This window comes from Phalangium opilio, unplaced genomic scaffold (genome assembly GCF_054372755.1).
Source record: "Phalangium opilio isolate 3A_F unplaced genomic scaffold, DU_Popi_V2 ptg000041l_1, whole genome shotgun sequence".
In the NCBI taxonomy this organism is placed as follows: Eukaryota; Metazoa; Arthropoda; class Arachnida; order Opiliones; family Phalangiidae; genus Phalangium; species Phalangium opilio.
In genome coordinates, this window is record NW_028324165.1 from 7258902 (window position 1) to 7276256 (window position 17355).

General features: G+C 35.4%; 1 protein-coding gene across 2 annotated transcripts in view; it reads right to left on the reverse strand.

Moving 5' to 3' along the window:
* The window catches only part of LOC149679697 (uncharacterized), a 99226-nt gene that overhangs the window by 65750 nt on the left and 16121 nt on the right, over nucleotides 1-17355 (reverse strand). Inside the window, exon 1 of one of the 2 annotated variants that reach the window (XM_089835481.1) lies at nucleotides 1808-2018. The exons of the other annotated variant lie outside the window; for it this stretch is intronic. Within the exon in view, the coding sequence (XP_089691607.1) occupies nucleotides 1808-1855 (48 nt within the window). The 5' untranslated portion in view covers nucleotides 1856-2018. Of the gene's footprint in view, nucleotides 1-1807; nucleotides 2019-17355 lie in introns of those variants that run through there. 2 annotated transcript variants of the gene reach the window in all.

The following is a 17355-nucleotide window of genomic DNA, read 5'->3' on the forward strand; positions in this document are numbered from 1 at the left end:
CTTCTACAGGGTGAATTTTCCTTTGCTTTCTTCTCATATTTATTTGTAAAATATTCAAGCGTCTAAATGTCAAGAAAATGACTTAAATAATTAACTTTGGCGTTGGTGGTGCTCATTTTTAAAATTCAAATATTCCTTTTCCTTTTTAAAAAATAAAAAAATTCTTCAAGTGTTTGGGTTAAAAATGGACAGCCCACGCTAATTTTTATAAACTTGAAAGTTTCAGAGCAAACAAAACCTTATTTAGGAGAAACGTTTTTGGCGTTTAAAACGTTGACAGGAGCTATAGGTTCACTTTGGAACTTTGGCAGCTTGGACAGGTATTAAGTGCTTCAAATTCACCCCCCTCCCCTCCCAGCCCTCTAACGGAAGATAGGGCCTTTATTTATAGTGATAAGCTTTTATTTTTGATGTTGATTGGAGAAAAATGCGGAGGCAGCGAGGTTAAGGGTTAAACGTTAATGAAAAATCAAAATTAGTGTTTCGATATTAATCGACCGATTTTTACCGATAATCAACCGTTTTGTCGATAATCAAACTATTTTCACCGACATTCGACCGATTTTTCACCGACATTCGACCGATTTTTCTCCGACATTCGACCGATTTTTCTCCGACATTCGACCGATTTTTCTCCGACATTCGACCGATTTTTCTCCGACATTCGACCGATTTTTCTCCGACATTCGACCGATTTTTCTCCGACATTCGACCGATTTTTCTCCGACATTCGACCGATTTTTCTCCGACATTCGACCGATTTTTCACCGACACTCGACCGATTTTTCACCGACACTCGACCGATATTTCACCGACATTCGACCGATTTTTCACCGACAATCGACCGATTTTTCACCGACAATCGACCGATTTTTCACCGACATTCGACCGATTTTTCACCGACAATCGACCGATTTTTCACCGACAATCAACCGATTTTTCACCGACAATCAACCGATTTTTACCGACAAACAACCGATTTTTACCGACAAACAACCGATTTTTACCGACAAACGACGGATTTTAACCGATAATAAAACGATTTTTACCGACAAACAACCGATAGTAACACGATTTTTACCGACAAACAACCGATAGTAACACGATTTTTACCGACAAACAACCGATTTTAGCCGATAATAAAACGATTTTCACCGACAAACAACCGATAAAAAGATTTTCACCAATTATCAACACCCATTTTTACCGATAATCAACCAATAAATCAGTAAAATAACCTCGACCGATAAATCTATTCAATCAACAATACCGACATCATATCGGTTTGTGCCCATCACTGTCAAAATTCGTCAATTTCCAATAACATTTTATCCCATATTAAAACAAAACACTCCTCTGTCAGTTGTCACGCTTTCATTGACAGACATGCGGACAACTTGCAAGTAAACAGGGTGTTTGATAAGACTACCATAAATTAAGGACTTATGTTATTTTGGAAATAGATTTCGAGTCGAAAATGTCTTAACTTCTATCTCCATTTTGTTTGCAAAAAGGGACACTGTTTTTGAGTTATGATTTGACTTAGTGTTTTAGGGATGACCCCTTAATTAAATTGTTAATTAATTATTGTCTAAATCAGTTTCTTAATTAATTTTAAGGGGTCATCCGTAAATTACTCTTGACAATCTTAACTCGAAAACAGTGTCCCTTGTGGCCAACAAAATAGCGATAGAAGTTAAGACATTTTCGACTCAAAATTCATTTCCCAAAGAAAATCCCCCTTAATTTATGCCACCAGACTTATCAGAAACACTTTGTATATAACAATATTTTAAATAAAACTTACGGTAAAACACAAATCGAGGCATCCAACCATACTCGCCAATAACTTCATAAATAAATAAATTCACTGTTCAACTTTTTGAGTAAAAGGTATCACTTTACACTTTGCAATTCATAGAGTAACAACACCGACATCTTTTGCCCTAAATTCGGTTAAATTACTCTGCAGCAAGAAAACTCTCCGAAATCCTTTTGATAAAAACAAGTAGTAAAAGGAGAAAGCATTTTTCACAGCTCTCTTAGCGGCAAAAGGGTTAAATTTTATACTGGGACGAGCTTTGGAGGTTTTTAAGAAACGCCGGCATATGCAGCTTTGAGAGAACTACGCCGCACTATAAGAATCTGAAATCAGCTGAGAGGCGCTTACCAATAAACGCATTGCTTTTCCCAGCTTTACCATCGCGCATGTCCAACGTTTATTACAGGGAGACTCTAGAGCGGGAGTTTTAACTTGAAGGAGAGAAGGATGGAGTGGCCATCTTAACACTTATAACCGTGCCTCTGTAGCGCCATCTATGGAACGGCAACGAAGTCCTCCCAGCGGTAGTTTTAACTTGAAGGAGAGAAGGATGGAGTGGCCATCTTAATACTTATAACGTTGCCTCTGTAGCGCCATCTATGGAACGGCAAACGAAGTTCTCCCAGCGGGAGTTATAACTTGAAGGAGAGAGATGAGTGTACATCTCCACACTTATAACCTTTCCTCTATAGCGCCATCTAGGGAACGAACGGCAACGAAGTCCTCCCAGCGGGAGTTTTAACTTGAAGGAGAGATGGATGGAGTGGCCTCTGTAGTGCCATCTATGGAATGGCAACGAAGTTCTCTAAGCATCCTTAGCGTTTAGGTTGGGTCGTATAATACGTAAATGTCGGCATTGTTTTCTGTCTTAAAAAAGAAGCTAATTCATGAGAAATAGCTTCCATTTCGCTAGAGGGCAGCACTTAATGGTTTACATCGCCTCTCTGCACGTGGGTCACGTGATAATTGTGGGAAAATCGTGAACTTAAATAATAAACATGATCGAAAGACTCATGATGCGCAGAACGATGCGCATAAGTTGTGTAGGGTCTTCCCTGCGAAAGGTAGCGATAACTGTGGGGTTCTATACATTTTCAAAACACTGGGGTTAAAATTGAGTCAGGTGTTTGACTGCTTTGTTGTCTTAAGACGCAGCATCTGGTATGTCACGTGGATACCAAAGACGTTAGACATGGTTTCAAACAGTAAGGACTGGTAACTTTGAAGCTCTATTTAACATCTTTGCATACACATACCCATTCAATGTTATGTTTTAACCCTAAATAAAGCAGACTCCTATCCCCCTTTCAGAAAAGGGGTCTATTACAGGCAGTCTTTGTGAATGTTTTGTGTTACAGCTCCCTTAAAGAGTCTCCCTGTTGATAGAAAGAAGAATTTGAGCCTCCCATCTTTTTGGCTCAGATTTTAGACCAATTTTCTCAGAGTAGACAGAATGAGGTTACAGCGAGTATAACAGTAAATCTAAAGAATGTTTATGATGGTATTTAATGCAAACTAAGGTTGTCCATTTATCCCTGATATTAATTTGTTGTAAGGCTTCCCTCTTAGTTCCCAAAAACCTAACCAGAGCTAAAACCCATATAATGATAAGACTACTTCCGCTTCAAGGTATGGTATTGTATTGCTAACGGAAGTAGATTAATTAGATGTTAATGCTATAAATAGAGATGATGTGAGTCGGTAATTTACGAAATACGGCGGTATTTTGGTAATTTACGGCGGTATTTTGGTAATTTACGGCGGTATTTTGGTAATTTACGGCGGTATTTTGTTAATTTACGGCAGTAAATTACCATACACCGCCATAAATTACAAAATACCGCAGTAAATTACCGATTAGAGTCATACCGTATTTTTACAATGTTAATTTACCAGTAATTTCAGTTGAAAATGAACCCCTGATAACTTCTGGAACATTACGAATTAATTTACTTCTAAAAACACCGTGGCCGCAATTTGGTCAGTTTGAGGCAATAGTAAATAAGGCGGAGATTAAGGTAAAGACATCACTGAAGCTTAGCTTTCGTTCTATTAGCTCTAATTTCGTTACCAGACCTTAGAAGCGAACTCAAGCCCGAAAAACGCAATTAAGAGAATATTTGATAAACTTAATTAAATTTTGAATATATTTCCCAAAACCGAGTACGAACTAAGAAGATTATTTCTAAAAGCTTGAGATTAATCTCTTAAACGAAGTATGGGGTTTTAAAAGCCTTTTAAACTTGCTGTAAGTAAATGTTTGAAGTTTGAAGCAGTAATTTTGTATATTTTTCAAAACAGCTTCCTCTGTCTATTAATTAAGCAAAAATAACAAATATTGCTCGCGCTCTTTTTCCTCAAGATGGATGGGTGGGTGGCTTCTTTGTTTGCTTGTTGTGGTAGCGTTATACCTGCGTCGGTAAATGTTTCAAGGGAAGGTGAAATAAAAATAAATAAAACAAATATTGGAATTTTATTTTTGGAAAATCTATGCCTATTTTATAGAGAAGAAATGCACGGGGAAATGAGGAAAACATCTATGGGACAAAATAAGGAAAAATCTATGGGACAAAATAAGGAAAAATCTATGGGACAAAATAGGGAAAAATCTATGGGACAAAATAGGGAAAAATCTATGGGACAAAATAAGGGAAAAATCTATGGGACAAAATAGGGAAAAATCTATGGGACAAAATAAGGAAAAAATCTATGGGACAAAAAAAGGAAAAATCTACGGGACAAAATGAGGAAAAATCTATGGGACAAAATGAGGAAAAATCTATGGGTCAAAATAAGGAAAAATCTATGGGACAAAATAAGGAAAAATCTATGGGACAAAATAAGGAAAAATCTATAAGTGAAGAAAAAGCATGTGGAAGCACATTGTGGGGAGAGGGGCGGTCACTATGGAAGAAACCATACGACAAATTTTTCGGGTGAATTCATCCTGGTTCAGCACCACTTTCAATGAAAACACGCAAGTAAGCTAAAATTCCATTTCAAGATAAAAATATACCAAAACCTTCCCTAGCAAACAACCTAAAGCGTGTTTAAAATAAAGAATGGTCTCCCCTTTATCCGTAGTACAAACTGAAAAAAGAAAAATGTATATTTTGGTACCAAATTCCTTGACTTCAAAAGAGGGCCCCCGCGAGAGAATTGAAAGGCGCGAAAAAGCACGCGCCAAATGCTGCCACCAGCCCACCACCCGCCTCGAGTCGAGAAGAAAAAGGCGCGAAAAAGCACGCACGTGGAGACATTGTGCAACGGAGAGGCTTCAATGGAGAATATCCCCCATAGATATCTTAACTAATAAAACCTTTTCAACAATCATAAAATAGAGTCTGGTGTGTTGACCACCCGGGCATGTTTTTCCACAAAGACTTCAAACAAGACGGACCATCCAAATTTGGTGAACTGGTAACGTTGTAGCCCTATTTAACGTTTTTGCATCCACATACCCATTCAATGTCACCAACACGTCTTATCCTAAGTAGACTTTTACCCACATGTGCTACCAATAGGGACTTGGCATTACTACGTCATCATGACACGTCAGGCTACCTTCCACTCGTGCTAAAAAACCTACCAGGAGGAGGGGCTTATACAGCTTTCACTCTGTAAAAAAAAACATACCATAATGGCGCTGGGGGCGGAGTTAAGCCCTATATTTCAAACTGGTGAGCCCAAAGAACCTAAATGAGATCCAAAGAGGGAAGGCAAAAAGTAACTATAACGCCGGCACAGCTTGATTTCTCACGCGCACCTATATCGGCGCAGAGACTGCCAGACGTCACGTGATCCGTTAAGACTTAAGAATACTCGCCCTACATAGTCAGGAACTCATGAGATATATATATATATATATATATTTCTCTTATCTATGAAGACTGGGACTGAAAGGTAGCTAGAGCAGGCTGCTTGACTGTCTAATTTATCGTTTCTAATTTTAAAAATAGCTCGAATATTTGGGGTTTAATGAAGCTTGCTATGCGGTTTTTAAAAATATGCGACGAAGGGAGTTGCAAATAATTTTTTTCTTCTTCAAGGAATGTTGCAAAAGGGTGTAGTTTAGTTTAAAACTTTTGAAACCATCATAAAGTTAGTAAATTGTTTTTAATATATTAATCACGGATGCCCATGGGAAGCGTTTAACAAGTTATACTTAAATGACATACGTTTAAAGAGCGCTTCTAACGGAGTTTCATGGAACCCTGGAATGTAATTGGACGAACCCGAAATTATTTGTTATTGTGTGCAACTTCTTAAGGTAACTTTTGTATTTTTCAACCAATTCAAATGATATTTTGTAAAATGGTTTATTATAACCAATAGGCCTTTATAGAAAGTTCTAAAGGAATTATGGGTACTTGTCCCCTCTTGTAGTTCAAACTGAGTCAGTTCAGTTCAGCCAGTTTTGTGTTATAAAAAACACGAACTGGAGGCAAGATTTGGAGAGATAAAGCCGACTGATAAAATGGTGGGCTTTTTTTAACGCGTTTGTTCTTCGTTTGTGTTTATCTACTTTAAGCCAGCAAATCTTATTCATATTTTGCCGAACTATTCTAATGTTGATATTTGATACTCGTATGAATTTATAATGATTAGATCTAACGTAAAGTATATTTATTTAAGAATTTTGATCTAAGCCTTGGTTGTTGAGTTTAGTGACGTCACTTCCGAGAGAATTTTGGTGACGTATGGCTGTTATAATGCGCAGGCGCGGCGGGACAAATCAACAAGGTGCGCAAGCCGTAAAAACTTTCTATAAAGGCCTATTAGTGATATGGTTTATTAGGGAGAAGGAATAAATTCGCCACATTTCTAGCTTTATCTCCAGTCCAAGATGACGTAGGTCCGGAGTTAATCCCCGCCTCTAAATTACAACCAGCATCTCATAGGTTCTTTAAAAATCACGTCAGTGCGACGAGAATGAGGAAAATTTCGTATTTTGCGACTGAGGAGAGGCGAAATATCCCGACTTCCTTTTACGTCCCCCCTTGTATTTTAAAAGGGGGACTGGGACTATGGCGCGCGAATACTTGGGCATCTTATACCTACACCATAGTAAACTAGATATCCCTTCTTGGTGGTACAAAATAGTAGGGTTTGAAATTTAAACAGGGTATGAATAAAAAGGTCGTAGAGTCTAGAATGTAGATGGATCTAAATTAAGCCCAGTTTATATATAATACCTTTTTCTTTTTCTTGTTTTGCCTTGATCAATTTCAAAGGAGATATTTTACGCTTGTACACAAGACTTCCCATAGTTCCTCCAAACCCAAAACTTCCCGGGAGAATTTCTTAATTTACTTTTCGCGTTTGGAGTCTTGATTTGAGTCGCCTTCAGTCTTTCAAGATACGAGAAGAAACAAAACCTTTCCTTTCCAAGGAGTGTAATAATAAGGGCGAATAGACTATTACGATGTTACTAAGAGGGAAAGACATGAGGGTAAAACTATGCCTTCCATCTCGCTTTTTGGCGCCTGCGCTGTAGTCATTTTAATCATGAGAGTGCGCAGAGACGGATGGCCTTTGTATGTCCCGATAATGAGGTCGAAAAGGTCTATTGAACTAATAGAAAGCTTCAATAGATGGAGCCAAGCAGCGTAGCACCATTGTATTTGTATGAGAACTAGCTTCTATTTTTAAGACAGAGGGGGCGTCCTTTACAATTCCGTACTGTAAACACTAAGGACGCTGGGACGACTTCGGTGCCTTTCCGAAGGTGGGGCTACAGACACTACGTCATAGCAGAAGTAATATAAGAAACCTCCCTACAGGAGGGAAGTATACAAGACGCCATAGTCGTAACGTTAAAACACGCGATACATCCTCGAACCGCCAAATACCATATTCAGACACTATTGCGCATGGACAAGGTACGGTAGATCTTAGTCCTTTGATATGGTCGTTGGAAAGGGAAAGAGGAAAAAGAGCTGTGTAGTCTGCTAAGCCGTCTGTCGTAAGAAATAGAGGATTCCTATTTTTACTAATAAATATTCACAAACGGTTATTTCGAAAAGAAAATCTAGTTTTTTGTGAAGCCAAGAGGGTGAAAATGATGAATACAAGAATACAATTTCGAGATAGATAATAACACCATTTTAAAATCTATCTATGTACAGTGTTAGGCATATACCTTGGCAAGGTAAGGGTTTAAATCAAATTTTATGCAAAGACCTATGAAAATCCTATAATCTAGTCACTCCCTGGTTATTAATGATTGATTATCATCAAAATCTAAAAATGCAGCATGAATTACTTCTTTGGAAATGCTTAAAATTACAATGAGTCTGTGAGATTGACTAACTTAAGCAGCCGACGCAATCGCGAGATCAGAGAATGTATTCCTACGCTCTACGCGCCGCGGGACGAGGATGTATCGGCAAAAGTTCGCCTTTGTACACTTTCCTCCCGTAGGGAGGTTCTTATATTACTTTTGGTCATAGGTATGGGAACTCCCACTCCATCCCTCTCTCCTTCAAATCTCAGCCCCTTATGAAGCAGACGATTGAAAAGTCTATAGACAAATTTGTTTATTACAAAGAGGGAAACCAACACACGGGGGCGAGGCCGCCATTGGGGTATCCTCCCTCTCACCAATAAGCAACGCCAGAGGCAGTGCGAGTTGGTCAGCCTCCCAAGTATAGTGAACTCTAGCTATGTCTGGCGTTGCTTCTAAGCGAGAGGAAGGATACCCCAATGGCGGCCTCGCCCCCGTGTGTTGGTTTCCCTCTTTGTAATAAACGAATTTGTCTATTGAATCAGAAATAAGGCCTGTTATGTGTTATCATTTGGACTCCTACCAAAAACGGTGGGTTCTTTATTCCACTTAGAAATAGAAAGAGAGGGAAATTAACAGAGAGATGATTTTGTGAGATTGCCAGGTTGGTGCGATGAGCTGATATCAAGGATGTGCGGGAAATAGAGACGAGCTACAGACAGCTCTAAATATCAGGGGAAAAACCTGAGGTAAATTCAGGCAAAGAAAACGAACCTTACCCCAATCTTAAGCCTTTCTATCTCTCTCTTTGGGAATGAGAGATTAAGGTAAGCATAAGTTTATAAGATATGTTCACCATAAGTTTGTCACTGGTAACTTAGAAACTGGAGCTTGTAATTTTGAAGTGATTGAAGTAGGTAATAGATTCGAGGTAAAGCGATGTACCCCTGATGAGGCGCTGCTGTCAAAGGCCTAATTAGTAATGCAGACTAAATAGGAGCTAGATGGAACTTGGTCCTGCAAATTAATTAACCATCCGAGTGTAGTACTTCAATTGACTCGCTTCCGTCGTTCTCCCTCGAACTAGTTATCTCGAGCTGAGCCTGTAAGTCTCTAGCATTACGAAGTTTAGGTAGTGTCATACTTATCAGGTAACATAGCTTATAAACTTATGGGTAAGGGTGGTGCAACGTCGGTGAAAGTGGGTTAACTTGGGTACACGGCTTTCAGGCTTTGTAATTAGACGGGCTCTAGTCCAAGACGGAAGAAATTCAAGGGATTTTTTTCCATTTTTTTTTGTGGTGGTTTAATATAGCACACCTGAAATTAAACCTTAAGTTAATAGAACTTTGATCCATTCAGAGATCTTTTTACATTCGCATGTTTTGATACTTCAGCCAATAATTTTAATTCTTTATAGGGAAATTGTTATTTTTTCTTTCAGAATTATAGAATTTTATAGGAGAAAAAAAAGGCTTTTATAGGAAAATATAGGACTAAAAATGATGATCATATATAATACTATTTTGGATTAAACTATGTAAAAAAAATCTATAGAAATAATAACAAATTGGATTTTACTTTGAAAATTCAGAGGAACTTAATTAAATTAAAATATCTATATCTATATAAATCAAAGTCCTGACTGACTGACTGACTGACTGACTGACAGACTGACTGATAATCAACGCCCAGCCCAAACCGCTTGCCCTAGAAGGCTGAAAATTTGCAGGAACGTTACTCATAAGTAGTAGGCGCGTACTAAGAAAGATTTTTCCAATCCGCCGCCATCTTAAAAAATGGCGCCCAGAAATGTAAAAAATATTCTCTATGCAATTAAGTACGCGCGTTTCAACCGACTTCACAAATATTTAGTACATTTGTTTGCTTTAACCTTAAGACGGGCTGAATGGTCTTTCGGGTTCGATTTTTCGCCATCTTTTAAAATGGCGCCCAGAAATGTAAGAAAATATTCTCTATGCAATAAAGTCCGCGCGTTTCAACCGATTTCACAAATATTTAGTACAATGGTTTCCTTTAACCTATAGACGGCCTGAATGGTATTTTGGGTTCGATTTGTTGCCATCTTTTTAAATGGCGGCCAAAAACTTAAAAACCCTTCTTTATGGTATAATGTCCGCGTGAAAAGTAATAAAAAATATCCCGACGGGCTGACGGACTGTGCCGAGTGCCATAGGGTGCTACAAAAATATAAGTCATCAGTAAAATCTACACATTATTTATATCATTTTAGATGGAAGTTCTTATTACACGCGAGCGACGCCGCGGGTAACGGCTAGTAATATATAAACAATCCTGAGCGAGCCTTTGAAGCAATTTCGATCATAAAAGAGCCAACTAAATTTTGATAAATTTGATGCTAAACTATACGAAAACTTCCCAAACTAAGTCAAAAACATAGGATATTATAGTCTGACCTTTAATGAAATTATAGGATAATATAGGACAGGTTCAAAAATATAGGATTTTATAAGAATTATAGGACCGCTGGGTTCCCTGCATAGTATTTGAGTAGCTTAGTTGGTTAAAATTCTCACTGAAAAAAACCCCAAAAATGCGCCGAGTCTTTCGGGAAGCCCATAAGAAAATTGGTTTCTCCTACCATAGGTCACAGGGATAATAAAAAAGGTCCAATTTTAACTCCCTAAAGTGGATTTCAAAGTACACTATCTCACACCAAGGAAAGTAAAAAAGAAAGAAGAAATTTCCAAAATTTTTATGTCATCAGAAAACAATCAAGGCAAGAGCAGTAAATCCAGTAATAACACCCCATAGAGGTTATAAAACATGGTTCCTACAATTTCCCTGCTTTTTCCTGATATTTATTTTGTTCTTAATTAATTTACCTGCTTTTTCCTGATATTTATTTTGTTCTTAATTAATTTACCTGCTTTTTCCTGATATTTATTTTGTTCTTAATTAATTTACCTGCTTTTTCCTGATATTTATTTTGTTATTAATTAATTTACCCGATTTTTCCTGACATTTATTTTGTTCTTAATTAATTTACCTGCTTTTTCCTGATATTTATTTTGTTATTAATTAATTTACCCGATTTTTCCTGATATTTATTTGGTTATTAATTAGTTTACCTGAAATTTCACAGAGTAATTTTGATCTTAATTAATTTACCTGATACTTCACCGAGTTATTTTGTTCTAAATTAATTAACCTGATAGATAAAAGGTTTTCCATATTGGTATGAACCCTGTAAAACTATTTTGAGGCACAGCTAGTGTGGTGTTAACCCTTACTCAGCCAATAGGGTAGTTACTTCATGAAAAAAGGGGGTTTCCCATAAGTATGACCCCTTGCAAGGATACAGGGTCCCTTGGGGATAATTAGGGCTCTCTTATATCATGTGGTAGTCCCTGGGTTGGGAGGAGGAGGAGGAGGAAGCCAAAGAAATTAAATTTGTTTTTTCTTGCTAATTCATAAACAAGTTTACTAAGAAACAGAAGAAATTTTTCAAATCAATAATAACAATTTTTCCCAATTAGTAATAATAATTTTCCTAAACCTTTAAAAATGAAAATATTAATTTGTAAAATTTGGGAAAATTATTATTATTAATTTGTAAAATTTGGGAAAATTATTATTATTAATTTGTAAAATTTGGGAAAATTATTATTATTAATTTTCCCTAATTTTTAAAAATTATTACTAATTTTCCCTAATTTTTAAAAATTATTACTAATTTTCCCTAATTTTTAAAAATTATTACTAATTTTCCCTAATTTTTAAAAATTATTACTAATTTTCCCTAATTTTTAAAAATTATTATTAATTTTCCCTAATTTTTAAAAATTATTATTAATTTTCCCTAATTTTTAAAAATTATTATTAATTTTCCCTAATTTTTAAAAATTATTATTAATTTTCCCTAATTTTTAAAAATTATTATTAATTTTCCCTAATTTTTAAAAATTATTATTAATTTTCCCTAATTTTTAAAAATTATTATTAATTTTCCCTAATTTTTAAAAATTATTATTAATTTTCCCTAATTTTTAAAAATTATTATTAATTTTCCCTAATTTTTAAAAATTATTATTAATTTTCCCTAATTTTTAAAAATTATATTTTCCCTAATTTTTAAAAATTATATTTTCCCTAATTTTTAAAAATTATATTTTCCCTAATTTTTAAAAATTATATTTTCCCTAATTTTTAAAAATGATTATTAATTTTCCCTAATTTTTAAAAATGATTAATTTTCCCTAATTTTTAAAAATGATTAATTTTCCCTAATTTTTAAAAATGATTAATTTTCCTTAATTTTTAAAAATTATTAATTTTCCTTAATTTTTAAAAATTATTAATTTTCCCTAATTTTTAAAAATTATTAATTTTCCCTAATTTTTAAAAATTATTAATTTTTCCCTAATTTTTAAAAATTATTAATTTTTCCCTAATTTTTAAAAATTATTAATTTTTCCCTAATTTTTAAAAATTATTAATTTTTCCCTAATTTTTAAAAATTATTAATTTTTCCCTAATTTTTAAAAATTATTAATTTTTCCCTAATTTTTAAAAATTATTAATTTTCCCTAATTTTTAAAAATTATTAATTTTTCCCTAATTTTTAAAAATTATTAATTTTCCCTAATTTTCCAAAATAAAATTAATCTTCCCCAAATTCTTCAACATAATTATAATTTCCCTTCAGTTCATATTGCTCTAAACCAACCAACCACTGATATTCCCAAACTAAAGTTATCCCTGTCACCTATATTAATATTAATTAACCATGAAACCTCATTAATAGAGTATGTTTAACCAGGGATAGATAGACTTTTTTAAGACGGAATGGGTAACAGGGTTATTCGGGTGCGCGTCCTAGTCCACGACCCCCTTATCCGTGACGGAGGGGTATGAAAGAAGAGGCGGGTCTTATTTTTGTTATGGCGTTGTATGTATATCCGGGTCAAATAAACGTCGTCTGCCCCTTCGTCTGCCAAGTTGGAATGGGCTCGGATTGTAATTTTTGAAATAACATTGTTTAAAAATGGAAGTTACACAAGACATAGGGCTTGCAACTGAAAAAAAAAACGGGGAAGACCCAAGAAAATTAATAGTGAGTTAGAATTGAGTAAAAGTCTTCATAGATATTACATCACGAACAGGTTTTAGCCAAACACTAAGCTCACAAAACTCCTGACCATTCACTAAGCCTTGGTTAACTTCATCAAATTAGTTTACAAATCATGAGGATAGTAGACATGATTGGCTTAAGAAAGAATTAGCGAACACTTTTCACCTTTACAGATGTACTCCAAATCCAAAACACCGGCACCAAATTCACTAACTACCTTCTTAATTGCTATTAAAAACAATTCCCGAATAATTACCGGACCCTCGCATTTAGACGGCTCCATTTTGAACCCCTGTAAAGACGCTTATCTGTACAACCATAGCCCACTCGATCCGCTCTCTATAGCTATAGCGCGAGCAGCTTGCGTCGTGACGCGCGTGATCGAGTGGGCTATGGTACAACGCAAGAGGGGTCGTAGTCATGGCGACAGAGGTAAACAGGAATTACGTATTTTTGGCCCTCCCCGTCAGCAACGTCACCAATACGTAGTCTTTGTGAGCCAATAAGATAATTTAATTTTTTGGTTACGTGTTGAAGGAAGGGACTACATACTCGTCTATGAGTCGGACTGAAGTAAAGGCCAAACATTGTTTATTCCGTCTTAAAAAAGTCTATCTATCCCTGGTTTAACTTATAAGGGATAATTATTTACTTATGATCCGACTCCATGAAGAAATGGAGAGAGAGAAGAGAAAAGGGTAACCGCATTAACCCTTTTATTCACGGTACTTTAGTTCGGTTTATAGATCATTTTATGGCAAAAAGGAAAGAGATGGGGAATTTCAAGAGGCATAAAAATTGAGAATGAAACAAGATGACCCAGTCATATAGTTTTTACCGCCTTCTAGTGACAAGAATTAGTATTACTATATGCATTATAAGATGACCCCAGCTAATTTAGCATTTCGGGGTTTTTTTTTTCATTGTTTGTAAAATAGCATTCCTATTATGAATAAAATCAATCTAGTAATAAACTACAGTAACTTACTCATTAGGTTCATTTTAAACTTAACCTACAGAACTTTATCTTAATTAAATTACAGAATAATATTTTTTAAACTAGGGTCGGTACTGGTAAATGTGAACGATTCTATTTTTTCTTTAACATTTTGTAGCTAATTTTTGGGCGGCTTAAATTCCTTTTAAAAGAGCTCTATTTGTAGATTGAATATTGAGGATTACGATAAAAATGGTATGAACATTGTAGGAATACGTGGATGAAAGATACGAACCTATATACACACCAACTCGGACTAATCAACTTAAGTTGATGCCAATTTTAGGTGTTGCTTAATACAATACCATCGGGGAATAAGCTCTAGGAAGAGTTAAAATAATCCCACGATAACAAACCTTTAATCGTTAGATAGATCACGTTTTTCACTATAAAATTGATATTAATATCTGTGGTTTCGATTCGGAATTCGATTTTAGAGTTGGAAAAAACCAGGTAAAAATTCAATTGTTTCAAGGTTAATTAGAATCCTTTTTAAGCTATTTTACTAAAAAATAAAAGTAAAAGTTATAATATTAACTTTAAAATACATCATTGACCCAAAAAAGACTCAAATTTCGCGCCATTAGTAAGTTTATCAATTTAGCGGTAAGAGGGCGGTAGCTACGACTACTTATTGGGCGGGAAAGCGAGAAAATGAGACAGCTGTTATGCGAGGTATCGAAATAAATAGGACTTCTCAACAAATTATTGAACATTTTGACTCGGGTATTGATTTAACTATATTATCCTATTATCACTTATCACATCTGCGTAAACTTTAATCTAGGTGCATGGATTTAGGCCCTACGTAATGGTAGCTCCTTCAGGGTTGCCACGGAATTTTCAGAACCAAATTCCCTGACCTTTTTCTCAGATTTTCCCTGACCTTTTAGGCCGAAAAAGTGAATGTTTACTGCACGTTTCAAGTGGTTATAATTAAATAAACTCTCAACATTAAATTTTCCCATGTATTTGTTGCACCAATACAAATAAGAAACATTTTAACTATAAATAACAGTCTAAGAGAGCATTTACTTTACAAAAACAATTCTAGACATTTTTAAGGATTAATCTAGAGTTTTCTGTGTTGAGAGAGCATGAGGAGAAACTTTCATTACTCTTTCAATAAAGACTTATTCCCAGAAGTTTTACCCACTAAAATCAAATTCCCTGACTTTTCCCTGACCTTTTCGGCCCATTTTTAAATTCCCTGACTTTTCCAGATTTTCCAGGATTTCCAGGTACTGTGGCAACCCTGTCCTTTCCTAGGGCCTTTTTTATTCCTCCCATTTGATTATCATTGTTGTTCACATTTGGGTCCAGTGTTCAGTCACTACCTCCTTCAGTATTTAGGGTCAGGGTGTTTACATTTACCAGCGATTGTTCACAATTGGGGTCCTCCGAGGGGATTGGGAAATAGGATATTGTGCAAAATTTAAGAGAGTTAAAAAGCTGAAAACAGCGAATTGTGTATAAAGAATCATATTTCATATCCTGAAAGTTTCTGGTGTCTAACGTTAGCTCCACGGAAGTTATTCAAAGATTTGCAAAAAGTGTCCATAATTACCAGTACCAACCCTATAGTAACTTCCTCAATCGGTTAGTTTTAAACTTAACTAAACTACATCATTATTTGTAAAGTTATCATAAACTATAGTATCATGATAATATTAATTAAATTAAAGTATAATATTAATTAAATTAAAGTATAATATTAATTAAATTAAAGTAAATTCCTCAATTAACTTACTTGAAACATCATTATTTATAATTATCATTAATCTCACTCGTGAATTTATATTTATTTTAATCTTAATTAAATTACAGAATAATATATATTGAACTATTGTAACTTCCTCAATTTTAATTAAATTAAAGTATAATATTAATTAAATTAAAGTATAATATTTATTAAATTAAAGTATAATATTAATTAATCTACAGTGAATTCCTCAATTAACTTACTTGAAACATCATTATCTACCATTATGATCATTAATCTCACTCGTGAATATATATTTATTTTAATCTTAATTAAATTACAGAATAATATATATTGAACTATTGTAACTTCCTCAATCGGTTAATTTTAAACATCATTATTTATAAAGTTATCATTAATCTCACTTGTAAACGTGGACTGCTCGCTTAACTAAGTAGAGTAGCAGACGAGTTTTCAAGAGACGATATCATTGGTTAACTCATGGTGAACTTTGCCTGCTAATTCGTTTCTCTCTACATTCAAGACTGATAAGGTTTTAGGAAAAGAACTCTAAGCTTCAGACGTGACTTTGAGGCCGACTTAACGTCATATTAACGTGGTAGTGGGCGATTATTTAATTTCTCTCTCTTAGCGCGAAACGCCGCAAACGCGCCTAGACTCGAGATGGATTTCTATCCCAGCTTATATCTCATGAAAGCAAAGGTTTATATAAGCATTCTGTGGCGCAGTTCTAGCGTACCGGGTTTCCGAACCGTAGCGTTGACGTTGGAGCGTTCGAGTCCCGTTGGGGATTTGGAAATTTACGAAATAAAATAATATGAAGCTTAGCTACCCTAGGTCCATCTGTTAGCGTTTTAGAGCATTATTTATGAATTATGAATAAATTTGAATAAATTAACGCGAAAAGGCGGGGTTAAGACGCCCAACCAGCCGTAACATAGGATATAATGGGGGAAAAAAGGGGGTAATATAGGGGGGAAAGGCACTAAAAAAGGGGGAAATGGGGGGAAAAGAGGGGGGAAAGGGGGAAAAAGTGGGGGTGAAAGGGGTAAAAGTGGGGGTAGTAAATCTTCGGTATAAATGCATTAGTTTTTAGCCATCAATAGATGGCGCTAAAAACTAAAAAAAGTAGCCTACCCATGGCTTTTTATTCAATGACAAAACGTGCGGGGGATCAGTAGGCAGCTAAGTCCAGAAAGAAATTCCCCCCAATTCAGCGGTTTCTTTAAAGGCTAGAGCTCTAGACAATACGACGCTGAACAAAGCTATAGCCCTATCGATCTTTTTTGCACGATTTAAAGGGGTATTATGGTCCATTCAGACGTTCACGTCGCGGTGGGTGAAGTCGCTTCGCTCGCTAAATTAGTTATTCGCCGCGGGTTTATAGTTTGAAAAATATTCAGTTTCGCCGAACAGTCTCGAGATGGCACCACCACCTCGTTAGCATATTTTCTTCAGTCATAGCCTACTC